Here is a 25,490-nt window from a genome sequence, read left to right on the forward strand (position 1 = left end):
AGATTTCTTTATCAAAATTATTAATTTCCCTTTTAATAACACTCCAGGCAGCATTGCACTTATTTTAGAATTTAAATATAGTCATCATTTGCACTGCACTTCACAACTTAGATTTGGAATCTATAGTCGGCCACGGTGGTCTAGCGGTTCTAGGCACTCAGTCGGGAACTGCGTGACTGCTACGATCGCAGGTTCGAATCCTGCCTCGGGCATGGATGTGTGTGATGTCCTTAGGTTAGTTAGGTTTAAGTAGTTCTAAGTTCTAGGGGACTGATGACCATAGATGTTAAGTCCCATAGTGCTCAGAGCCATTTGAACCATTTTTGGAATCTCTACAGTTTTTCCATGTTTTTATGTACTTATCCTTGTCCCGACCACTTTTATATGACCTACTTTTCACAATGATTAGTAGGGTCCTGAGTTTCTTAAGTTGTAATGAGTACCATTTGTTTTCATGATATTGCACCTAACTGGTGAATGAAGTTCAGCCCTTTACTGCTTTATATTAAAGATATGTGTAACGACAATGAACATTCATGTGGCTGTCATAATGAAAATTATTGCATAGCTTACTGGATGATTTGATAATGAGCATAAAGTTGAAACTAGTCTGTCAAATAATAAAGGAAATTGTTATTTGATGGTTCTCTGCAACTTGCGTAATTTCGTTAGGCAGAATAGTTGCTGACGTCATGCCTTCCAGAATTCTGGAAACCAGAAAACTTTTTGATTGACCCCTCCGTAGACTACTGCACATACAAGAACTGGATCATAAAAACTTGCTAATCCCTTGCAACAAATTTCAAACATAATGTCTGAAAGTAAAAACAAACTTTTAACAAAGGCAGTCTCATAGAATTTAGAGAAGATTTCCTCACAAATGGAGCAGGTAATGTTTGAAAGGACTTTTGTGAGAATTTGCACCATTACCATTAATCACCTGTGTTTCTGTGAAGCAGATGGAACATTAGTGACTGATTCACCAAAACAAGGTCTGCCTTAAAAAAAAGTAACACTAGATGTACTTTGAAATCAGAGAAGAAATTCCTGAAACTCAATAAATTGTTAACCGAGTTCCAGGAATCTGTACAACAGGACTGGAAAAAACCACTGCAAAAGAAGTACATCAAGGTGGGTCTGAACTACTGCAAAAATTCTTCCACTTTGTTGCTGCCTAAAAACATATTTTACAGATCTCCTAAACTGATAAAAATTGACATACCACATGACAGTTGTACAATGCTAGTTTAAGGAAGGTTGGCAACCGCAAAATAGATGTGGGGCTGAAGAGGATGTACCAGAATAAATATAGCCTCAACAGACATTGAGAGTACCTGGGGCTGAGGATCAACATACCATATGATTTTCTATTTAAAAAAAATACACTAAACAATGAGTTTAAGAGTCCTGATGATGTTTGTTCTGGCTCCATTACAACTTCTTTCTTCTTTTTAATGTTGTTAGGGAAATCTCACACAAATTCTTTTATTCATTTTTGTGATGAGCACATATTTTGCTAGCTTAATTGTGTACTTTCTAAATGTGTGTAGTATTCTCACTGGATGATTATGCAACATGCATCTGATTTTCTTCAATGAATTATTTAATTCTACAGCTCAAATGTGAATGGTGTATGCATTTAGTATTTGTTGAAGTAAATAAAGTGCTCTTTCCAAAAGTGAATGTTAAATCACAGTAAAACCACTGATGAGTAATAAATCAAATTTGAACTCTAAATATGGACAGATTACTGTAATTCTTCCATCAGTGAGGTATGTTATGGTCTCAGTATTCAGTAATTTAGTACAAAGGAAAATTCTAGAGTTGTTAAGAAGACTATATATCTAATCCATCAAACACACACAACTACAATATCTAAAGACATATTACACATACATATTTCAAAGCATTTCAAAACACGTACTGATGCGTGGCAAGACACAATCCTCCTGCCTTTTTCGAATAGATTATAGACAAAACTACGGAGAATATGAAAAAGAAATAAATGATTACACACAGTAAATTCTTGATGTAAAAATCAAGGTGAACTGCTAGCTTTGAAAAATGCTTTATCTAGTGATCTACTAAGCATTTATACATTAAGAATAAAAGTAGACAAACTATAGAGCATCTGCAATATTAATGACTAAATCGGATGACTACATTTAGTACAAGAAACCCTATTACATTGAAAATTTACGTCAGAATTGCAGGAAAGCTCTGCTTGAGATGGTGTATATAATGATTTCACACTTATCCATTTGCTCTACCTTAGTTCCCCATCAGGGTTGGATGGTGCAAAGAATTTACGATGAGCCATAGCATTCCAAGTGACACAGACAATAACATGGACTAAAACAAAAGAAAATAGTGATGTTACAAGAAAGTTATCCCACTAGCAGTTTTGTATGCATCAGAGGCCATAGCCATTATTGGTCAAACTAATTTTGCACCAAATAACAAGAATGTAAAGTTGTTAGGTAAATGTATGGTTTCACATAACAAAGTGAAATTTGACTCAATGGAAAACTAGCACCTGCATACATATCCCACAAGTCACCAGATGGTACCACTAGTAGTCATTTCTTTCCTGTTCCACTCGCAAATAGAGCAGCAGAAAAAACGACTATTCGTACGCCTTCGTCAGAGCCCTACTTTCTCTATCTTCATGGTCCTAATGTAAAATGGATGTCGGCGGCAGCAGAATCGTTCTGCAGTTAGCTTCAAATGCCGGTTGTATAAATGTTCTCAATAGTGTCCCACGAAAAGAACATCGTTTTCTCTCCAGGGATTCCCAATTGAGTTCACAAAGCATTTCCATAATGCTCGAATGTTGATTGAACCTATCGATAACAAACCTAGCAGCCCACTTCTGAATTACTTAATTGTCTTCTTTTGATCCTACCTGGTGGCAGTCCCAAACTTGAGCAGTGTTCGAGAAAGGGTCACTTTAGAGTTCTATGCATAGTCTCCTTGACAGATGAATCACACTTTCCTAAAATTGTCCCAATAAATCGAAGCCTACTGACTATTCACCTTTTGTACTACCACCCTTTTGTGTTTGTTCTACTTAATATCACTTTGCAAATCTTACGCCTAAATATTTAATTAATGATATGAATATAATAGAGGAAAACATTCCACGTGGGAAAAATATATCTAAAAACAAAGATGATGTAACTTACCAAACAAAAGCATTGGTATGTTGATAGAGACACTAACAAACACACAAAATTCAAGCTTTCGCAACCCATGGTTGTTTCATCAGGAAAGAGGGAAGGAGAGGGAAAGACGAAAGGATATGGGTTTTAAGGGAGAGGGTAAGGAATCATTCCAATCCCGGGAGCAGGATTTTCCCTCTAAGGTAAGTCTTTCCGCTCCCGGGATTGGAATGATTCCTTACCCTCTCCCTTAAAACCCATATCCTTTCGTCTTTCCCTCTCCTTCCCTCTTTCCTGATGAAACAACCATGGGTTGTGAAAGCTTGAATTTTGTGTGTGTGTTTGTGTCTCTATCAACATTCCAACGCTTTCGTTTGGTAAGTTACATCATCTTTGTTTTTAGATATAAATATTTGATTAATGTGACCGTCTAGCACCAGCCTACTAATGCTGTATTTGAACATTATGGGATATTTGCCCTACTCATATCCATTAACTTACATTTTTCCACATTTAGAGCAAGCTGCCATTTATCACACCAACTAGAAATTTTGTCTAAGTCATATAGTATCCTCCTACAATTACTCAACAATGACACCTTCTGATACACAACAGTGCATCAGCACCCAGCCAGAGATTGGTGCTCACGCTGTCCGTCTGATCATTTATGTACACTTCCTTGCAGATCTCTGCACCCAAATCAACAATTCAGTATACACAAGATTCTTCAGTTTCTATGGACATATTTGCATACTAAGACTCACCATTTAACATGATCATTTCAAAGACAGTGAAGATTAAATGATCAGAAGAGACCGACGAAAGAAGGTCTACACAATATAAACATCACAAGTGACATACTAAGAAAAGGAGGCACATTTGAAATATTAGTAACTGATTAAGATTTCATTAAGAGACTTTAAAACAAAACTTGTGAAAACTGTAAGAATAAAGAAACAACACAATGAATTCATTACAATATTTTCTGGACATAAGAGTGCAAAATACAAAATGTCCACTGACAATCTGATATGCCACATTTAAAATAGGAATTTTAAGAAAAAGAGAAAATAGCTGAAATAAAATAAAATAATTAAAGAAACACTGTGCTGCAAACTATTACCCTTCCATCTTCATGATTCCTTTAACTTTGGTAGAGTTTTAATAAAACTAAAAAACGTACCATTAATACAAGGACAAAATTATAGTATACAAATTAATAATGACTTATCTCAAACACAGAATGGTTTGAAAAAATATATAATTGTATGCTTACCTTTTTCTTGATTGCGATGAGAGGATGGACCCACTGCTGCCCTAGGTAAAAGGCAAACTGATACAATCAAAATATTTACCATTGATATAACTCAATTATGTAAGTCTACAAGTCAACACACTCAGCTCTCTGCTTGAACAATACACAAGTATCCTTAACAGGACAGATATTTCCCATAGCAGTTGTTCAGAATTATGAAACAGATTTTTTCATGTAAGTCACACCAGATTTTGGAAATAAAGATGTGTGTAAGGGGTGATCAAAAAGTTTCCATCTGAGGGGGTTGCTGCAGCGTATATGCAATTAGCGACCCCAATGCATCGACGTTTACCCAAGGGATTAACATGGCATGCACGTCTTCCCAAAGTGCATGTGGTAAATGCGGAAACAAGAACTATGGCGGCGTTATTATGAAATGCATCCAAATAGGACCAACATGCTATTATTCTTTTCTTGTCTGCCAGAGGACAAACAAGAATAGACATCCATCGGAGAATAAAGAGTATGTACAAGGCAGCATGTCTGTCAAAAACTTCTGTTGTGGGTTGGTGTGCCAAGTTCTGTGCTGCTCGCAATTCGACACAAGATGCTGGTCGATCTAAGAGGCCAGCCTCATCCATTATGGCCAAAAAGTGTGAAGTTCATCATGCCCTATAGTCCTAATCTCTCCCTGTGTGTTTATCATGCCCTTGATCCCTTAAAAATGACTTGTCGGATGAAGATAAGCTGCAGGCAGTTCTGGGCTTCTTCATGCAGTAGGACCTGGTGTTTTACCAAATGGGTACTTTCAACCTGGTGCATTGGTTGAGTGACTGCCTCGAAGGTCACAGCAATTGTGCCTGTTCGGCATACTGATTCTGGACTGTAACCTGAAATGGAAACTTTTTGAGTGTTCCTTATATAACAGCAAACTGATTAGTTGGGAGATAGTGTATAATTCAAAAAACAATTCACATTGTCACTGTGGAAAATCATAGATCCAGCAAAATAAACAGCACCATTTTTTAAATTTTTACAACTGGAATCCTGCCTGTTACGCTCAATGGACAAGTATCAGCTTAGGCAAAAGCAAATCAGATGCCATTAACAGTAACATTGTGGCAGAATTACTACTTATAGTCAATTTATGACTAAGAGAACAGTAATTAGAATCTTATATGACAAATTACGCTACTAAACATCCATCATTTAATTAATGGCAGGATAAAAACCCTCAACTTTAAAAAATTTAAGTAAGTTTGCCGCTTATTTGTGAGGCAGTTACAAATGATCATGGATTTGTATTTGTGCACTTCATTTGATAAATTATGCCATATTATATAGTGAAATCTGGCAGTCTTTGACTAAAATATTAATCGGGTAAAATAATTATATCGACCCATTAAAATACGAGATGTCAGCAAAAGAACTGATTACCCAATTTTGCTGCGAGCATAAAAAGCAGCATACTGTGTAGGTGGAGTACTCCACACTTTGGAAAATATACAGAGGCATCCATAAAATGTTGTTACTATGCACATGAAGGGAGCAGAGAAAATAACCACCCCTGCAAAACATAATATTTATCTTGTCTATTTTCAAGAAATGGATTCACAATTGGTAATCCTCTAAAAAGAGGCTATGCAAACTTTTCTTTTACACTGTAATTTGCAAAGTTTCAACAAGTTCCCATAAAGAAATTAAAAATATTTTGGCTCTCCTTATTTTACTCTTGCATATCATGAATACAAAGTGAAGTAGCTTATAAAGGAACATTTTAATCGCTCCCGAACAGGAGACAGGAGTACCTTTCAGTGGAGCTGCAATAACAAAATTACATCACTGTAAAATGCACAGTAGAGAGAAAAGATAGAGACAAGACAATTAAAAGAAGAAAACAGACTCAAGCAACACAGAGAACAGGAACAAGAGGTGTTCCAATGATGGAGATTACAAGAAGCTACCACTGAAAGAGCAGTAAAAAAGAAAGAGGAGGAATAGAGAGAGAGCAATCGGTTTCTACAGTGTAGCCAAAAATGAGCATTTTATGCTGATATCTCACACCAGTTGAACAGGAAAGGTCTGTTTACATGTAGCTCTTTCATTTGTCATCATATTTGGTTAAGTATGGCAGATTTTTTCCATCTCCATCATGGTATCATCTGTTATAAGCATTTGCTTTTACAAGGGTTATATGAAACGTAAGGTCTGATTGGCTGCGAAATAGAAGTCACAGTGAAAATCAAAAATGTTTTACTTGCAACAGTTACCCACACCTTCCAGCTACTTCTCTACACAGTCACTGCTCTGACTTACGATTTCTGTCATAGTGTTGCACCAGCTTTGAAACACACTCGTCATATAAGGCAGCTGTCTGTGCTTTCCATCAATTCTCTATGCTGGTCTTCCGTTTGTTGTCTGTGTCATAATGTTTTCTTTATAGCCAGCAGTTCATGTGAGCAGAGATGAAAATCAAAGGGAGCCAAGTCAGAGCAGTATAGTTGGTGATAAAACACTTTCCATTGAAAATTCTGCAGAAGCTTCTTTCTTGTCCTTGCAGTAAGCAGCTGAGAATGTGCGATTGCTAAGTTATGTGGGGTTGCATGAAATCAGGCAAAATTTCTCAGCAGACACACACAGCTGGTGGGAGAGACTATTTTCTAGGCGTCTTTACATGCTTGCTGTGTGCTCATAATTGAAAAGAATACTACAAACACTGCCCCACACATCTGTGCAAAGCTTTATTGGATTTTCACTGTGCTTTCCATTTCATGGCCAATCGGACCTTACTTTCTGAATTACCCTCGTATATCTACGAGGGTCACTCCAAAAGAAATGCACACTATTTTTGTAAAAATACAGTTTTCATTCTGCATTTGTGAAAGTTTTTCAGCGTGTAGATACATCCTTCTCGCTTGTTTTCAAACTTAGTTCATCCTGTTCCCGTGAGTGGCGCTGTCACAGCATGTCTTCAAGATGGTCGCTACACTTGACATTCATTAGAAGCAACGTGCTGTCATAGAATTCCTGCGCTGTAAAAACGAGACAGTGGGAAACATCCAAAAAAGATTGAAAAAGGTGTATGGAGATGCTGCTGTCGATCACAGTACAGTTAGTTGGTGGGCAAGCAGGCTACGGGATGAAAGCGGGCATGGAAATATTGAGGATTGTCCTCGCAGAGGCAGGCCTCATACTACACTCACTCCAGACAATGTGCAAAGAGTTAACAAATTAGTGACTGCTGACAGACACATATGTGACGACACTGAAGAAACTTCAAGCTCGACTGAGTCGTGTTCAGCCACATCAGCAAAAGCAGGATGTTTTTCTGTTGCACGACAATGCACGGCCACATGTCAGTCAAAAAACCATGGACGCGATCACAAAACTTGGATGGACAACACTGAAACACCCGCCTTACAGTCCTGACTAGGCTCCATGTGACTATCATTTCTTTGGGAAACTGAAAGACTCTCTTCGTGGAACAAGGTTTGAAGATGATGACTCCCTTGCGCATGCTGCCAAACAGTGGCTCCAACAGGTTGGTCCAGAATTTTACCGTGCGGGTATACAGGCACTGGTTCCAAGATGACATAAGGCAGTTGAGAGGGATGGAAATAATGTGGAGAAATGAGAATATTGTTCCTAAAGGATGTATCTACACACTGTAAAACTTTCAAACATGTAGAATAAAAGATGGATAAAAAAAATAGTGTGCATTTCTTTTGGAGTGACCCCCGTATATATAAAACAATGCACAGTATTACCAAAGTGGTAATACAAAAATTCATATTAAGTTTACATATGAAGAAATTTTACAACTGTAAACATGAATATAAATGCTATCAGTCATGTCAAAATATGCATCAGGATTGAAATAATACAATGAAAAAGTTAACTGTTTTACAACTATCAAGCACCATAAGAAGTTTCATTTGTATTTACACCTAATTTGGAAATTCACTAGGCAAAAATCTGTACAAGAAACAAGAAGACATCTGAAATGTGACAGCCTAGTTCAGATTTAACTTTAACATACCGACTTATTCGATTTATCAGACACATTGTATCTGAAAGTAAATAAGTACAGGAATAAAGTCTGTGACATGCTTACAGATCGTTTTTCCTTCCACTCCTCAAACTGTAGACGTTGCTGCTCAAAATGAGTGCACTCTTCATGCTGAGTTAAGCCATTGCGTCGATACCTCATCAACTCGCTGATGCGTAGTCTAAGTTCTCTCTCCCTCTGAAGGTTGTTTAGGAAGTGCTCATGTTCTTGAGCAGTATGAAACTGAGTGAAAACCCTCATACGATCCTGGAATTCCCTAGAACAATTTGACACTTTACATCAATCTATATGAAGATACACTGAATTTTAGAACATAACAATTGTACACACATTATGTGTACCATCTATCTAGCTGCCTACAACTGTATTGTCTTATATCTGTACAGATAATCACAATGCATTAAAATGTATAAATTCAGGTAACTAAATGCTGCCATTTATCATTGCAGTTTCACGTTACATCTATTTAGTCTTCACAGAAGGTTACTACGCCCAAGAGAATCCTTAATTATGTCTTAGTGAGGAATTAGGTAGGTTGGTTGGTTGGTTGGTTGGTCGGATAGTGGGATTGAAGGGACCAGACTGCTAGGGCCATCGGTTCCCTTTTCCAAAACCTTCAAACACACACAAAGAATAAAAACTAACAATGGAGACGACAAGAGACGACACAAGACAAAAAAAGACTCAAACAGAGACCAGACAAAAGGAATTAAAATCACACAAAGTGTGACAGTGGATGGCCGACCATAGAGACAAAAAAGGAAAAGCCAACCACCAAGAAACACACTAAAAAACTCAGTCTAAAGTCGTAGGCCAATGGCCAGATTCAACACAAAATAAAGACAAACACTTAGATCAAGTGATAATAGCCCCCTGCACAAATAAAACGCAAAACTAAGTCTGCCATGGCAGTGTCATCCGTTAAAAGTGCAGGGAGCGTATCAGGCACCGCAAACGTCTACCTGAGCGCAGTTAAAAGGGGACAGGTCAACAAAATGTGGACCACCGTCAAAGCGGATCCGCAGCGACGTAGAGGTGGGTCCTCACAGCACAATAAGTGGCTCTGCATCATCCGGGTGTGCCCAATGCGCAGCCTGCAGAGGACAACAGACTCCTTGCGAGAGACCCGCAAGGAGGAGCGCCATTACACCGGTAGACTCATTGATGACCCAAAGTTTGTTGGGTGAAGGGAGGGAGCGCCATTCTTCACCCCAGGTGCGAAGTAACTTCTGCCGCAAAACGGATCTGAGGTCATTCTCCAAAAGACCAATTGATAAGGCTGGTGCATCGGCAGCCTGCTTGGCCAGCATGTCAACACGTTCATTTCCTGGGATGCCAACATGACCAGTGTCCACACAAACACCAAAGAGCGGCCGCAACTGGGAAGAGTATGGAGCGACTCCTGGATAGCCATCACCAGACGAGAGCGAGGGAAACACTGGTCGATAGCTCGTAAACCGCTCAGGGAATCGCTACAGATAACGAAGGACTCACCTGAGCAGGAGTGGATATACTCTAGGGCACGAAAGATGGCGACCAGCTCAGCAGTGAAAATGCTGCAGCCAGCCGGTAATGAGTGTTGTTCGTAATGGTCCCCTAGAGTGAGAGCATAACCGACACAACCAACACCCATCGAAATGTCAGTGTAAACAACACCAGAGCCTTGATACGTGGCAAGGGTAGAAAGAAAGCGGCGGCGGAAGGCCTCAGGAGGGACTGAGTCCTTCGGGCCCTGTGCCAATTCGAGCTGAAGGCATGGGCGGGGCACACACCATGGGGGAGTACGCAGAGGGGCCCGGTAAGGAGGTGGAAGAGGGAAAACCCCAAGCCGGAGAGAAGCTCTCTGACACGGACTGCGATCGTACAGCCCAACCGGGGCCGACGTTCTGGGAGATAGACGACCAACTGAGGGAACAGGAGATGATAATTAGGATGCCCGGGCAAGCTACAAATGTGTGTAGCATAAGCAACCAGTAAACACTGGCGCCGTAACCGCAGCGGAGGGACACCTGCCTCCACAAGTATTCTGTTCACAGGGCTGATCCGGAAAGCTCCAGTGGCAAGTTGGATCCCACTGTGAAGGATGGGGTCCAGCACCTGCAACGCAGAAGGGGATGCTGAACCATAAGTCAGGCTCCCATAATCCAGACGGGACTGAATTAACGCCTGGTAGAGCCGTAAGAGGGTAGATCGTTCGGCTCCCCAGCTGGTGTGTCTCAAGCATCGCAGAGCATTAAGATGCCGCCAACACATCTATTTAAGCTGCGGAATGTGAGGGAGCCAAGTCAACCGCGCATCAAAAACCACACCCAAAAACCAATGGGTCTCCATCACAGCAAGCGGTTTGCCGACAAGATAAAGTCATGGCTTAGGGTGAACAATGCGTCGCTGGCAGAAATGCAGGTCTTGGCAGCTGAAAACTGGAAGCCTTGCACTACAGCCCAAGATTGCGCCTTGCGGATAGCGCCCTGCAGCTGACATTCAGCAGCTGCAATGCCAATGGAGCTATAGTAGAGGCAGAAGTCATCAGCAGACAAGCATGCTGAGAGACATGTTCCCACTGCCGCAGCGAGCCCATTAATTGCAATTAAAAACAGGCAGACACTTAAGACAGATCCCTGCGGTACCCCGTTCTCCTGAACTCATGGGGAACTATGGGATGCCGAAACTTGCACGCAGAAGGTACGATGTGACAGAAAATTTCGTATGAATATTGGCAGCGGACCCCAAAGACCCCAACCATGAAGCCTAGAGAGGATGTGATGCCGCCATGTCGTATCATATGCCTTCCGCATGTCAAAAAAGACAGCGACGAGGAGCTGACAGTGGGCAAAGGCCGTACGGATGGCAGATTCCAGGCTCACCAGATTATTGGTGGCAAAGTGGCCCTTACGGAACCCACCCTGAGACAGGGCCAGAAGGCCCCGAGACCCGAGCACCCAACTCAGCCGCCGGCTCACCAAGCATTCAAGCAACTTGCAAAGAACGTTGGTGAGGCTAATGGGGCGGTAGCTGTCCACCTCCAGTGGGTTCTTGCCAGGTTTTAGAACGGGGATGACGATGCTTTCCCGCCATTGCGACGGGAACTCACCCTCGAACCAGATACGGTTGTAAAGGTCTAGGAGGCGTCGCTGGCAGTCTGCCGAGAGGTGTTTGAACATCTGACAGTGGATGCGATCTGGCCCGGGAGCTGTATCAGGGCAAGCAGCTAGGCCACTTTGGAATTCCCACTCACTGAACGGAACATTGTAGGATGCAGGGTGGCGCATGTGAAATGAAAGGCTCCGACATTCCAACCGCTCTTTCAGGGAGCAGAAGGCCTGTGGGTAATTTGCAGAAGCAGAACTCAGAGCAAAATGCTCTGCCAAGCGGTTTGCGATTATGTTGGAGTCAGTACAAACTGCTCAATTCAGTGAGAGCACAGGGACACTGACAGGGGTCTGATAGCCATAGAGGTGCCTAATCTTGGCCCAAACCTGCGATGGAGAGATACGGAGGCCAATGGTGGACACATACCTTTCCCAGCGCTCCTGTTGTGTTGGTGAATGATGCGGGAGGCCCGCGCATGCAGCTGTTTAAAGGCGATTAGGTGTTCTAATGAGGGATGTCGCTTCTGACGCTGGAGCGCTCGCCGGCGATATTTAATCGACTCAGCGATCTCAGGCGACCACCAAGGCACAGTCCTCTCCCGAGGAGACCCAGAAGAACGGGGAACGGCAGATTCTGCGGCAGTAACAAATGCTGGTGGTGACCCGAGTGAACCACCGCATCAACGGCTTCATTGGAAAGAGGCTCAATAGTGACAATGGAAGAGAACAAGTCCCAGTCAGCCTTATTCATATCACATCTGCAAGGACGCCCAGAAGAGTGACACTGTGGCAGTGACAGAAAGATCGGAAAGTGGTCACTACCATATAAGTCATCGTGCACACTCCACTGGACAGACGGTAAGAGGCTAGGGCTGCAGATCGAAAGGTCGATGGTTGAGTATGTGCCATGCACCACACTGAAATATGTGAAGGCACCATCATTTAAAATGGAAAGGTCGAGCTGTGCCAACACATGCTCAATGGTGCTGACTCTGCCCGTTGCCACTGATCCACCCCACAGGGGGTTATGGGCATTGAAGTCACCCAGTAACAGATTAGGTGGCGGCAATTGGGCTATGAGCGCAGCCAGGACATGCTGTGAGACATCACCATCTGGTGGAAGATACAGACTGCAGACACTGACAGCCTGAGTCGTCCACACCCGAACAGCAACAGCCTCTAAAGGTGTTTGTAGAGGGACAGACTCGCTGCGAAGAGTGTGAAGGACGTAGATGCAGACGCCACCAGATACCCTCTCATAAGCTGCCTGTTTCCTATAGTAACCCCGATAGCCACAGAGGGAGGGGGTTCACATCGCTGGGAACCAAGATTCTTGAAGAGCAATGCAGAAGAAAGGGTGAAGGCTGAGAAGTTGTCTGAGCTCAGCAAGATGGTGAAAGAAACCGCTACAGTTCCACTGGAGGATGACATTGTCCATGGCCGAGAAAGGCGTGAAGGGACTGAGGAGGCAAATTACGTTGCTGGGTCACCTGCTGCCACCGACTGAGTACCGACAGGAGCAACATCCATCACGTCCGAGGGACCGGCGAGATCGAGGTCCTCAGCGGATGCAAGAATCTCCACCTCATCCTCAGACGCAGAGCTTGTAGGTAGCGGTGGAGTAGGTGCCACCGCAGGTTCCTTGGTCTTAAGGGTCTTCAATTTCGCTTTCTCGCGCAGTTCCCTCAGTTGCCCTTGCCGGGAGGGCTTTTCGGAGTCAGTCTCCGGGACCAAAGAGGATCGCGAAGCTGCTGTGCTGCTGGTAGGAACCTGGGAAAGGAGTGACCCAAGGGATCCCTTCCGAGCAAGAGAAGCCGAAGAAGACTTACACTTCTCCAACTTAGACGTGGGGACTGGTGTCCCCGGTGGTTGATGGGGTGCTGCTCCCGAGGTAGGTGGTGCGGGAGCAACAGAGAGAGAAGTGGCCCCCACCATCAAGGGGCAGGTGTGGTCCTCTGGCTCTGAGAGCTGACGGTATTTGGTGCACATATGGGAACTGTAGCAGGAGTGACAGTGGCGGCATAAGATGACGTCATGCGTACTGGATGAAGTTGTTCAAATTTCCGCTTAGCCTCAGTGTAGGTCAGTCGATCTAGGGTCTTGTATTCCACTATTTTCCGTTCCTTCTGGAGAATCTTACAGTCCGGCGAGCAAGAGGAAGGGTGCTGTCTGCAGTTGACACAGATGGGAGGCGGGGCACATGGAGTATCAGGACGGGATGGACGACCACAATCACAACACATGAGGCTGGAAGTACAGCGGGAAGACATATGGCCGAACTTCCAACACTTGAAGCACCGCATCGGGGGAGGGATATATGGCTTGACATCACAACGGTAGACCATCACCTTGACCTTCTCAGGTAATGTGTCACCCTTGAAGGCCAAGATGAAGGCACCGGTGGCAACTTGATGATCCTTCGGGCCCTGGTGGACGCCGCCAGACGAAATGGACACCTCATCGCTCTAAGTTGGCACACAGCTCGTCATCGGACTGTAAAAGAAGATCTCTGTGGAAAACAATGCCCTGGGCCATATTTAAGCTTTCATGGGGGGGTGATGGTAACAGAAACATCCCCCAGCTTCGTACAAGTGAGTAAGGCTCGTGACTGAGCAGAGGATGCTGTTTTTATCAAGACTGACCCTGACCGCATTTTGGACAAGCCCTGCACCTCCCCGAACTTGTCCTCTAAATGCTCGACAAAGAACTGAGGCTTCAGAGACACAAAGTAGTCCCTGTCAGCTCTGGTACAGATGAGATACCAGGGCGAATACGTTTCACTGTCATTCATAGCCTTTCGTTCCTCCCATGGTGTGGCCAGGGAGGGGACGATTTGGGGTCATATATGTTAGCTTTAAAGTGAGCCCTCGAACTGCTGGCGGCTGGCCACCAGCTAGAGAAGATGTGCCACGTTTCATTGCGGGTCATCCGCCCTGATGCCAGCTACTCCGACCAAGGGCCCTCCCCAAGGGCGCCACCCAGCCTCAGCTAGAGCCACCTGGCAGGATGGCCATTGCCGGGAGTCCCGATGCCCCAGGGAGACGTGGGGAGTTAACAGTGCAGGCATCAGCAGAGCGATCCCTGTGTTGTCAGGGGGCTACAACCAACAGGGTACATGGCGGCCCCACCACAACGGACTGGCTATCGTGCTGGATATTAGGTGACAAGGAGTCCATGGTCATCGCCTGTGCAGAAAGTGACACTGCACATTGCATGGTGGAAAGCGCACACAGAAACATATCCATGCCCAAGGGATGGAGAGCGTGCAGGACTGCAATGCAACGACAAATAAGCTGGTGAAAGATCCCAACGCACGATGGACACAATGCACCAAGTAAGGCGCCCTTCCCCAATTGGCTCGCTCTTCGGAATAATTTTGAGATATGTAGGTCAAACCCGACAGGGCCATCACATAAGGGCCGAAACGTTTGAGACTCCTTTCAGTCGTCTCTTACGACAGACAGGAATACCGCAGGCCTATTCTTACCCCCGAACCCGGAGTGGGTGAGGAATTAGGGGGCTGAGCAGTGTAAATCTTGATATCCAACCAAGACTGGCATGCTATGCAGCTGTTTGTACTCACAGCGTATACATTTTGATAGATGCTTGCACTCATACAAAGACACTACTAAATGACAGTACCAACTTGAGGTATCTGACAGCGCATGATCAGCACAGAAATTAGTAACGTTGATCGCATGCTTTGATATGCAGGCACACTCAGATGATGGTTGAGACTACTGAGAACACAAGTACACTGAGATTTAGCACTGTCCACATGTCCAGCTAAACTCTTTGAATGCACGAAGTTAGTGCGCCATGGGTTGGACTGTCAGAGACCCAACAGTAAGTGTGAGTTCCTGGGTCATCAGCAGTGTAGTGTGGGTGTAAGAATATTGGGAGTTGTGAACTGAAGGAACCCAGACTTGAGTTACGGTTAATTTTATACAATTTTCCACATTACTCACTCCTTGTGCAGCAAGTGATGCATGAAAGTGTTTAAAATTCACGAAATCCAAGTTCTATCTGTGGAAAGGAATTACCATACCTATTTTTTCCAAGAATACATTGATAGCCATATGCAGAATAACTTCAAAAGGACAGAGAAAAGCCTCAGACTATGCGGATATACGATTCTTGTCTTACAAAGAGTAGGATGAGGGAAGGCACATGGGCAAGGCCTACTGAAAAGCAATTGGACAATACTGGCAAGTACATACAGTCTATTCACAAAAAAAAGAAAAAATTCTGACTGGGGAGGGGTGCAGAGGAAGGAAGGCGTGTCCTCTCCCTGCACACTGTCTGCTGCCAAGGGGAGAGGGGCAGTGAGGAGACCTGAGCTGCGATTATACCAAGCAGTGTTGGCTCAACACTCGCACTCACATGTTCGTTTATGCTCCAAGTGGTGCTGAGGTTGCAGTCTACTAGCCACCATACCAGCTGTCAACTGCTACACATTGCACATCTACGAAAGTAAAAGTTGGCAGAGGGACATAACGAAAGCATACAGGATCGTAAAATCGAAATTGATAGTTTCATGTTGAGTAATGGTGCTTGTTGCTACTAATTCTGCATCAGTTCGCTTCTTGAATTTTACCTCTTTTTGCCAGGTGTTTCAAGTGATTTCCCAAGCTATCTGCGTAAAATTTCTGAACTCTTCTCACAACACAGAAACTTGCTTCTATGTACATCACTGTTTGTCTCATCGGCTGTGAGGAAGAGTGTGAAGCAACTCTTTATTTTCATTCTCTTACTCTCAACATCCAGTGACATTATCAAGTACTTTTCTTGCTCCACTCTGTATGGCTCTAACATTTCCTCTACACCAAGAAGTGTAAAGTGTATCTGGCATTGCCCATAATGGGTCAGGAACCACTTTGTCACTGATCCACAGACATATTAATGTGCGACACAACAACACAGCACAACAGTCACTTTGACATGGTTACACACATGAGGTTTCATATTAGATCACAGGTTGGCAGCACCCAGACACATGATCAGGCCAAAGTAGAACAACTTCTGCTGATTCAGAAATCCAGAGCCCTCATTCTTCTCTTTTTTTAACAGACAGTACAATAATCTCAGCCCACAAGTCTGACTACAGACAGGGTGGCCACTCTGTGTCTGACTAAATTTCCCTGATTTTCCCGGGACTTCTCCAGGGTTTTATTATAATTTATTTTTTTTCCAAATAGCCTTTTTAGGGATGGAAACTGAACATTAAGCATGCTTTAAATGTTCAGTATTTTTCTTGACTTTTTTTTTAAAATCTGCTTTTATACAGTGTCCATAATTAATGTTCCCATTTCAGAATACTGTAGAAAGAGAACCACCACTCAGAATGGCGTCAAATTTGAATATCATATTACGACGTGAGGAAGACAATAACATCATGGAACAAAAAAATTTAACGAAAATTGTTCCAATAAATGGCACTGTAAGTGTCTTAACATAGATGGGGTCAGCTACAAATTACAGATGAACTGTAATACAATGGCTATGGTTTGAGTTTGGTAGTCAACAGCTGTGGCACTGTTAGTTATGCAAGCTCATCCACCACAGCAAGGTTGTGTCACATCAGATGGGAAAAGTTGTCATGGGGTCAAGAACTGCTTACAAAGCAAAATGACATCTGTTTATAATTGTTACCAGACTAGTGTAAGACATGTACAACATGCTGTCCACTGTTTTCTGCCAAAAGCTGAAATTGAGAAATGGTGTGTTCCACAACAGACTGGAGTGCCTGGGGGGCCACACACAGTGTGTGTTGCGCAATGCGTACCTACAGTTCAGCTACGTTCATAATGGGAGCACTAAGCACAGCATCTTTCCGAAAACCACACAGCCATAAGTCACACAGATTAAGATAGGTTAAGATAGGTGATCCGGTTGGTCAGGCTGTAGGGAAATGACAGCTAATAATTCAAACATCTTCAAAATGATTCTGCAGCAACCATTCAGTTGCTGTGCAATTCGCAGGTGAGCGTCACCTTGCATAAAAATGATCCTACCAACATCCACGTCCTTGAAAGATGGGAATGATGATGGTGCGCAAAAGACTCATAGTGTTTACCAGCGAAGGTACAGGTAACAGGACTCACACGACTCGTCTCTCCAAAAAAATACAGTTCTAAGATAAACAATGTGTCTGTCCACTGACTGTTCAATGGCCATTTATTTTTCACTTCCATGTGAGCAAGAAATTCCAGAGCTAACATCTGTCTTGCTGGCAGGTCAGCAGGCAGCAACTCCTAAACATGAGTGATTCTGTATGGATATCAATGCGTTATGTTTCGTTGGATGCACTGTGCTCACAGGCATGTCCAACGTTCGGGCGGGGCACTTCCCCATGCACTGCACGTTTGCAGACTACCACTCGACACCAATGCAATGCTGTGACCATATTTTCGACAGACGTCAGATCAACTGCTTTCCTCCCTCTGCCACACTTAAAAAGAACATGTCTTTTAAAATTTGGTAATCATTTTCTCCAGACCATTGGTAGACATTGGACCAATGCCTTCTGTCATACACATGAGAGTCCGAAACCTCTGCAGTGCAACTGGCACATAGTCACCATTCTTCTAAAAGAGCTTCACAAGTGATGCAGTATCCTTCCCAAAGACAGTGATGTTGGGCACCTTGGATGCAAACTGAGGAACAGCTGTGTGCCACGAATCTGTTGGTGTGCATGTCGTCTTTCTACGGCATTTTGAAACTGGAACTTTAATTATGGACACTATTGAAAATATCATACACAGGTGCAGCTCGTGGTTTCTATACTGGGGAAGGCTGTGGCATTTATCGATCAGAGCCAACATGGACCTAGTGTTACGCTACAGATTAGTCTGACATAAACAACTAAGAATTCAGGGGGAGGGGGGTGGGCAGATCACACTCTACCCATAATTTTACGTACTGTATCTTCTATAATCAGGTATTAAATATCATTAGAAGCTAACTTCGAGTTAAAATCTGAAGTTAGTGTTTTTATACGTCATCATTAAATTTTCTGACACTTTGCAGCAAATCATATGAAAAGACGTGTTTCGGAGAGATCTTTAATGCGATGAATCTTAACTTTGCGGCTGCTTAATATTTTTGGTGTTTTCAGTTCTAAACTTAAGGTGTTCATTGTGGTTTACCCCCAAAGCTCTAAGTTTATGAGTTCGCATGACGATACTGTGATGCTTTGGCGATGTCACAGGTCTTGTGCTGTGATTGGGTGGCATGAGCAATCCGTGCAACTGCCATATTTACCTCATAAATTGATTCCAGTAGTTCATTTTGAATTGTCTTCGATAGGCCTAAGAAAACACGGTTTTCTGATTTCTCAATGTGCTGCTTCAAGACGCAGTCCAGTTGTGCCATCAGACTGACTAATATATCTTCTGGTAAACCTTCCGGGACGTAAGGTCGGGGTCCATGAAACTCTTCAGCTCCTAACATTTCGTCCAGAGTTGCGCTGGACATCTTCAGAGGGGTGTTTCTCCTCCGGTGAGTCTTGCCGACTGACGGGTCAGGCGTCTGAGAGCGACTTATATATCGTAGAAAGTGGGCGTGACCAGAATTACACATGATATGCAGAGATAATCTTTGTCAGAGATAAAACTTAACTATCGATCATAATCTCGTCACAGAATTGCTAGACAGTTTTATCCGTGATGAGATTACGATTGATAGTTAAGTTTTATCTCTGACAAAGATTATCTCTGCATATCACGTGTAACTCTGGTCACGCACACTTTCTACGATGTACAAGTCGCTCTCAGACGCCCGACTCGTCAGTCGGCAAGACTCACCGGAGGAGAAACACCCCTCTGAAGATGTCCAGTGCAGCTCTGGACGAAACGTTAGGAGCTGAAGAGTTTCATGGACCACGACCTTACATCCCGGAAGGTTTACCAGAAGATATGTCATCCGGTCGTGAAAGCCTTCATACTATGATCAGACTGACTAATACTCGAAAAATTCCTGGGTTTTTGGAATCTTCTGTTTCATCATGGCCCCTTAAGGCAAGCTTGAATTTGCTGCAAAATTTAATACAGTCTATCAGTTCACCCAGAAGATGCCGATTTTTTGATACATTTTCATTATATATCTTTATATTACAGCGGTAAGCACTGTCTAATTGGCAAATAATGTCCACTTTCCCTAGCATTGAAAACTCAATGAAACCATTTAAATATTTTTCACTGGAATTATGTTTTTTCACCTTTGCGTGAAAATTCTTTAAGTCAGTGATACCAGTTTCAGTCCAGGCACTATCAGTACTATTTGCAAGAAGACAGGTGAAACAGAAAAATGCATTTTTCACTTCACAACCACACAACCACACAGCTGCATCGTACATTGCTCTATTAAAACTGCGTTTGTATCCTTGCCTAGATTTCCATTGTTTCTGTTCTTGATTGATCGTTAGAGCTGGTCTGGGTGCACCAAGTTCTTTCACTTTCATCCTATGGCCGTGTTCCGGTTTTTACCTATTAAATTGCACACTGAATTCATATTGTGATCGTTTCACACTCGCGGTATTCGCAGATACTTACAAGCAAGTAAAACTCACTAAAATCTTGCAAAATACACTCCGAAAAAGAAACTTGCTAATATCACACGGTATCAACAAAAGCAGTCAGCATCAGCAAGCAAGGAAAGTAAAGTAACGGGACAAATTTCGCGCGCTTTGTCCTCTAATCACTTATGAAACTCTCGTTAGATGGCAGTACTGTTATGTTGCTGTAGTGTAGTGCACTCTGGCAGGATATCTGCAAACCTATTCTAAATGTGGATAAAATATCCAATGGCAGAAACAAAACAACTACGTAAAACATTATCAAAACAATAATACTAAACGTCGATTAATGACGCATCGAAGTGTAGTAGAGATGTGCAGAGACAGAGATTGGATAGCAAAGTTTCGGCCTCTCTACATTCCTTTATTACATAGACAGTGGAACGTGAAAAACATGTGGTGGTTGGTATGACACCCTTAGGCTGCAAGCTCTGAGCCTTCGGGTCGCCCATAAAGAGCAGTACTATGTTGAAGCCACGCCCCCAAACCGCTACTGCATGCAGCTTATGGACGTTCCAAGGCGCAGCCTAAACACTACTAACCGTATAGAAAACATCTATCAATACAAATAGTTCCAAAAACGTTGACCGTCGTTATTTTAATCGGAATGGGAAATATGCGAAATTCGTCCTGATAATTTAAATTATGTAATACGTTCTTGCGAAATTTACTTTAACATATATTTTGGAGCGGCTCCGCCTCAGAGCCTTTAATTACGAGCCGCGCCTGATCTAACATATTCAGGCAAATTCACATTTCAATGTACCACCAAATGGCAATGCAGAATGTAGTAGAATGGATAAAGTACAACATAGTAGACAAGAACCCCCCCATGAACCATGGACCTTGCCGTTGGTGGGGAGGCTTGCGTGCCTCAGCGATACAGATGGCCGTACCGTAGGTGCAACCACAACGGAGGGGTATCTGTTGAGAGGCCAGACAAACATGTGGTTCCTGAAGAGGGGCAGCAGCCTTTTCAGTAGTTGCAGGGGCAACAGTCTGGATGACTGACTGATCTGGCCTTGTAACATTAACCAAAATGGCCTTGCTGTGCTGGTACTGCGAACGGCTGAAAGCAAGGGGAAACTACAGCCGTAATTTTTCCCGAGGACATGCAGCTTTACTGCATGATTAAATGATGATGGCGCCCTCTTGGGTAAAATATTCCGGAGGTAAAATAGTCCCCCATTCGGATCTCCGGGCGGGGACTACTCAAGAGAACGTCATTATCAGGAGAAAGAAAACTGGCGTTCTATGGATCGGAGCGTGGAATGTCAGATCCCTTAATCGGGCAGGTAGGTTAGAAAATTTAAAAAGGGAAATGGATGGGTTAAAGTTAGATATAGTGGGAATTAGTGAAGTTCAGTGGCAGGAGGAACAAGACTTTTGGTCAGGTGATTACAGGGTTATAAATACAAAATCAAATAGGGGTAATGCAGGAGTAGGTTTAATAATGAATAAAAAAATAGGAGTGCGGGTTAGCTACTACAAACAGCATAGTGAACGCATTATTGTGGCCAAGATAGACACAAAGCCCATGCCTACTACAGTACTACAAGTTTATATGCCAACTAGCTCTGCAGATGATGAAGAAATAGATGAAATGTATGACGAGACAAAAGAAATTATTCAGATAGTGAAGGGAGACGAAAATTTAATAGTCATGGGTGACTGGAATTCGTCAGTAGGAAAAGGGAGAGAAGGAAACATAGTAGGTGAATATGGATTGGGGGGAAGGAATGAGAGAGGAAGCCACCTTGTAGAATTTTGCACAGAGCATAACTTAATCATAGCTAACACTTGGTTCAAGAATCATAAAAGAAGGTTGTATATATGGAAGAATCCTGGAGATACTAAAAGGTATCAGATAGATGATATAATGGTAAGACAGCGATTTAGGAACCAGGTTTTAAATTGTAAGACATTTCCTGGGGCAGATGTGGATTCTGACCACAATCTATTGGTTATGAACTGCAGATTGAAACTGAAGAAACTGCAAAAAGGTGGGAATTTAAGGAGATGGGACCTGGATAAACTGAAAGAACCAGAGGTTGTAGAGAGTTTCAGGGAGAGCATAAGATAACAATTGACAGGAATGGGGGAAAGAAATACAGTAGAAGAAGAATGGGTAGCTCTGAGGGATGAAGCGGTGAAGGCAGCAGACGATCAAGTAGGTAAAAAGACGAGGGCTAATAGAAATCCTTGGGTAACAGAAGAAATATTGAATTTAATTGATGAAAGGAGAAAATATAAAAATGCAGTAAATGAAGCAGGCAAAAAGGAATACAAACGTCTCAAAAATGATATCGACAGGAAGTGCAAAATGGCTAAGCAGGGATGGCTAGAGGACAAATGTAAGGATGTAGAGGCTTGTCTCACTAGGGGTAAGATAGATACTGCCTACAGGAAAATTAAAGAGACCTTTGGAGAGAAGAGAACCACTTGTATGAATATCAAGAGCTCAGATGGCAACCCAGTTCTAAGCAAAGAAGGGAAGGCAGAAAGGTGGAAAGAGTATATAGAGGGTTTATACAAGGGCGATGTACTTGAGGACAATATTATGGAAATGGAAGAAGATGTAGATGAAGACAAAATGGGAGATAACATACTGCGTGAAGAGTTTGACAGAGCACTGAAAGACCTGAGTCGAAACAAGGCCCCGGGAGTAGACAACATTCCATTAGAACTACTGATGGCCTCGGGAGAGCCAGTCATGACAAAACTCTACCATCTGGTGAGCAAGATGTATGAGACAGGCGAAATACCCTCAGACTTCAAGAAGAATATAATAATTCCAATGCCAACGAAAGCAGGTGTTGACATATGTAAAAATTACCGAACTATCAGTTTAATAAGTCACAGCTGCAAAATACTAACGCGAATTCTTTACAGACGAATGGAAAAACTGGTAGAAGCCGACCTCGGGGAAGATCAGTTTGGATTCCGTAGAAATGTTGGAACACGTGAGGCAATACCGACCTTACGACTTATCTTAGAAGAAAGATTAAGAAAAGGCAAACCTACGTTTCTAGCATTTGTAGACTTAGAGAAAGCTTTTGACAACGTTAACTGGAATACTCTCTTTCAAATTCTGAAGGTGGCAGGGGTAAAATACAGGGAGCGAAAGGCTATTTACAATTTGTACAGAAACCAGATGGCAGTTATAAGAGTCGAGGGGCATGAAAGGGAAGCAGTGGTTGGGAAAGGAGTGAGACAGGGTTGTAGCCTTTCCCCGATGTTATTCAATCTGTATATTGAGCAAGCAGTAAAGGAAACAATAGAAACATTCGGAGTAGGTATTAAAATTAATGGAGAAGAAGTAAAAACTTCGAGGTTCGCCGATGACATTGTAAATCTGTCAGAGACAGCAAAGGACTTGGAAGAGCAGTTGAATGGAATGGACAGTGTCTTGAAAGGAGGATATAAGATGAACATCAACAAAAGCAAAACGAGGATAATGGAATGTAGTCAAATTAAGTCGGGTGATGCTGAGGGAATTAGATTAGGAAATGGAACACTTAAAGTAGTTAAGGAGTTTTGCTATTTAGGGAGTAAAATAACTGATGATGGTCGAAGTAGAGAGGATATAAAATGTAGACTGGCAATGGCAAGGAAAGCGTTTCTCAAGAAGAGAAATTTGTTAACATCGAGTATATATTTAAGTGTCAGGAAGTCGTTTCTGAAAGTATTTGTATGGAGTGTAGCCATGTATGGAAGTGAAACATGGACGATAACTAGTTTGGACAAGAAGAGAATAGAAGCTTTCGAAATGTGGTGCTACAGAAGAATGCTGAAGATAAGGTGGGTAGATCACGTAACTAATGAGGAGGTATTGAATAGGATGGGGGAGAAGAGAAGTTTGTGGCACAACTTGACTAGAAGAAGGGATCAGTTGGTAGGACATGTTTTGAGGCATCAAGGGATCACAAATTTAGCATTGGAGGGCACCGTGGAGGGTAAAAATCGTAAAGGGAGACCAAGAGATGAATACACTAAGCAGATTCAGAAGGATGTAGGTTGCAGTAGGTACTGGGAGATGAAGAAGCCTGCACAGGATAGAGTAGCATGGAGAGCTGCATCAAACCAGTCTCAGTACTGAAGACCACAACAACAACAACAACAACAACAACATCTTCAACTGCCATACCAGGATGGTCAATGAATGATTGTAGTAGTGGGAACAACTAAATGAAAACAATCGATTGATTTGGTTGTAGTTTTACATATCGGTTGAATTATTCATTCATGCTTTTGGGGAGCAACCAAATGAAAATAATCGTTCAGTCAGTTGGACTAGTCATACATTCTTTCGAGTGAAACCAGCAATCGAATGAAAACAGTCAAGTCTCTCGGTTGTAGTTTTACATGTAGGTTAGATTATTATCCTTTGTGTGTATGTGTGTGTGTGTGTGTGTGTGTGTGTGTGTGTGTGTGTGTGTAAGCAGGATGTGGGAAGCAACTGAATGAAAACATTTGACACTCTTGTCATTTCGCATACTTACTTGTGAGCTTTACATAAGTGTCTTAATTGTGCCTTGTGCCTGTCTACAGTGTGATGTGTCTTCTTTAAGGTGAGTAGCAATCTGTCTTTTATTGCATTGTTCATATTCCTACCTGGAGTTTTCATTGTTTGACCGAAACCAGTCTTTAGTGTTTTAGCTGACAGAGCTATCCAATCATTCTTCTGATTATTGATTGGCGACTCCATAGTGTCCTGTGCACTACGGCCAGATAATGGGTATACTTGAAAGGAGAGACAGCATTGGTCGTATATTTTTGTTTATTATCGCAAAATCGATTTTCGGACACTTAGTGACCATCTTCAGTGCTGTAATATACAACTTAAATTAATAAGCACTGGTGTCACTAAGCTTACGGCTATGTGATCACCGTAAGCTTAGTGACACCAGTGCTTACTAATTTAAGTTATATATTACAGCACTGAAGATGGTCACTAAGTGACCGAAAATCGATTTTGCGATAATAAACAAAAATATACGACCAATGCTGTCTCTCCTTTAAAGTATATTCTTCTGATTGACACCAGCCTGCAGTACTCATCAGTTGAACTAAAGCAGTGCTACAATATACCATCAAAGGGTAGCCCTAACCCCAAAGGTAAGGAAAAATATATGTCAGGGGATATGCAAAATTTATAAATGAGGATTATACATGTCTTTTAATTATGTACTGAAAGGAGTAATTTTTCTTTTCATCATTTAAAACTGATTCATATATTGTTGTGGATTAAGTTGTTCCAAGTGCCATTAAAACATAACTAATTAAACTGACGTATCACTGAGGTAGGCCTGTTATCACTTAAACTGCCAACTACAGACAA

At 42.6% G+C, this 25,490-nt stretch overlaps 1 protein-coding gene across 3 annotated transcripts in view; it reads right to left on the reverse strand.

The window, feature by feature from the left end:
• The window catches only part of LOC124613161 (transcriptional adapter 2B-like), a 91,492-nt gene that overhangs the window by 43,676 nt on the left and 22,326 nt on the right, over nucleotides 1–25,490 (reverse strand). The window contains exons 8-9 of one of the 3 annotated variants that reach the window (XR_006979613.1): nucleotides 8,531–8,741; nucleotides 4,438–4,494 (exon numbers count right to left, since the gene is read on the reverse strand). Coding sequence is in view for 1 of the 3 variants with exons in the window: in XM_047141787.1 (XP_046997743.1) it covers nucleotides 4,438–4,478; nucleotides 8,531–8,741 (252 nt within the window). In the remaining 2 variants the exon portion in view is untranslated. The remainder of the gene's footprint in view (nucleotides 1–4,437; nucleotides 4,495–8,530; nucleotides 8,742–25,490) is intronic. The other 2 variants (XR_006979614.1, XM_047141787.1) reach the window with 2 other exon arrangements.

The sequence above is a fragment of the Schistocerca americana genome, chromosome 4, assembly GCF_021461395.2.
Source record: "Schistocerca americana isolate TAMUIC-IGC-003095 chromosome 4, iqSchAmer2.1, whole genome shotgun sequence".
NCBI classification, from domain to species: Eukaryota; Metazoa; Arthropoda; class Insecta; order Orthoptera; family Acrididae; genus Schistocerca; species Schistocerca americana.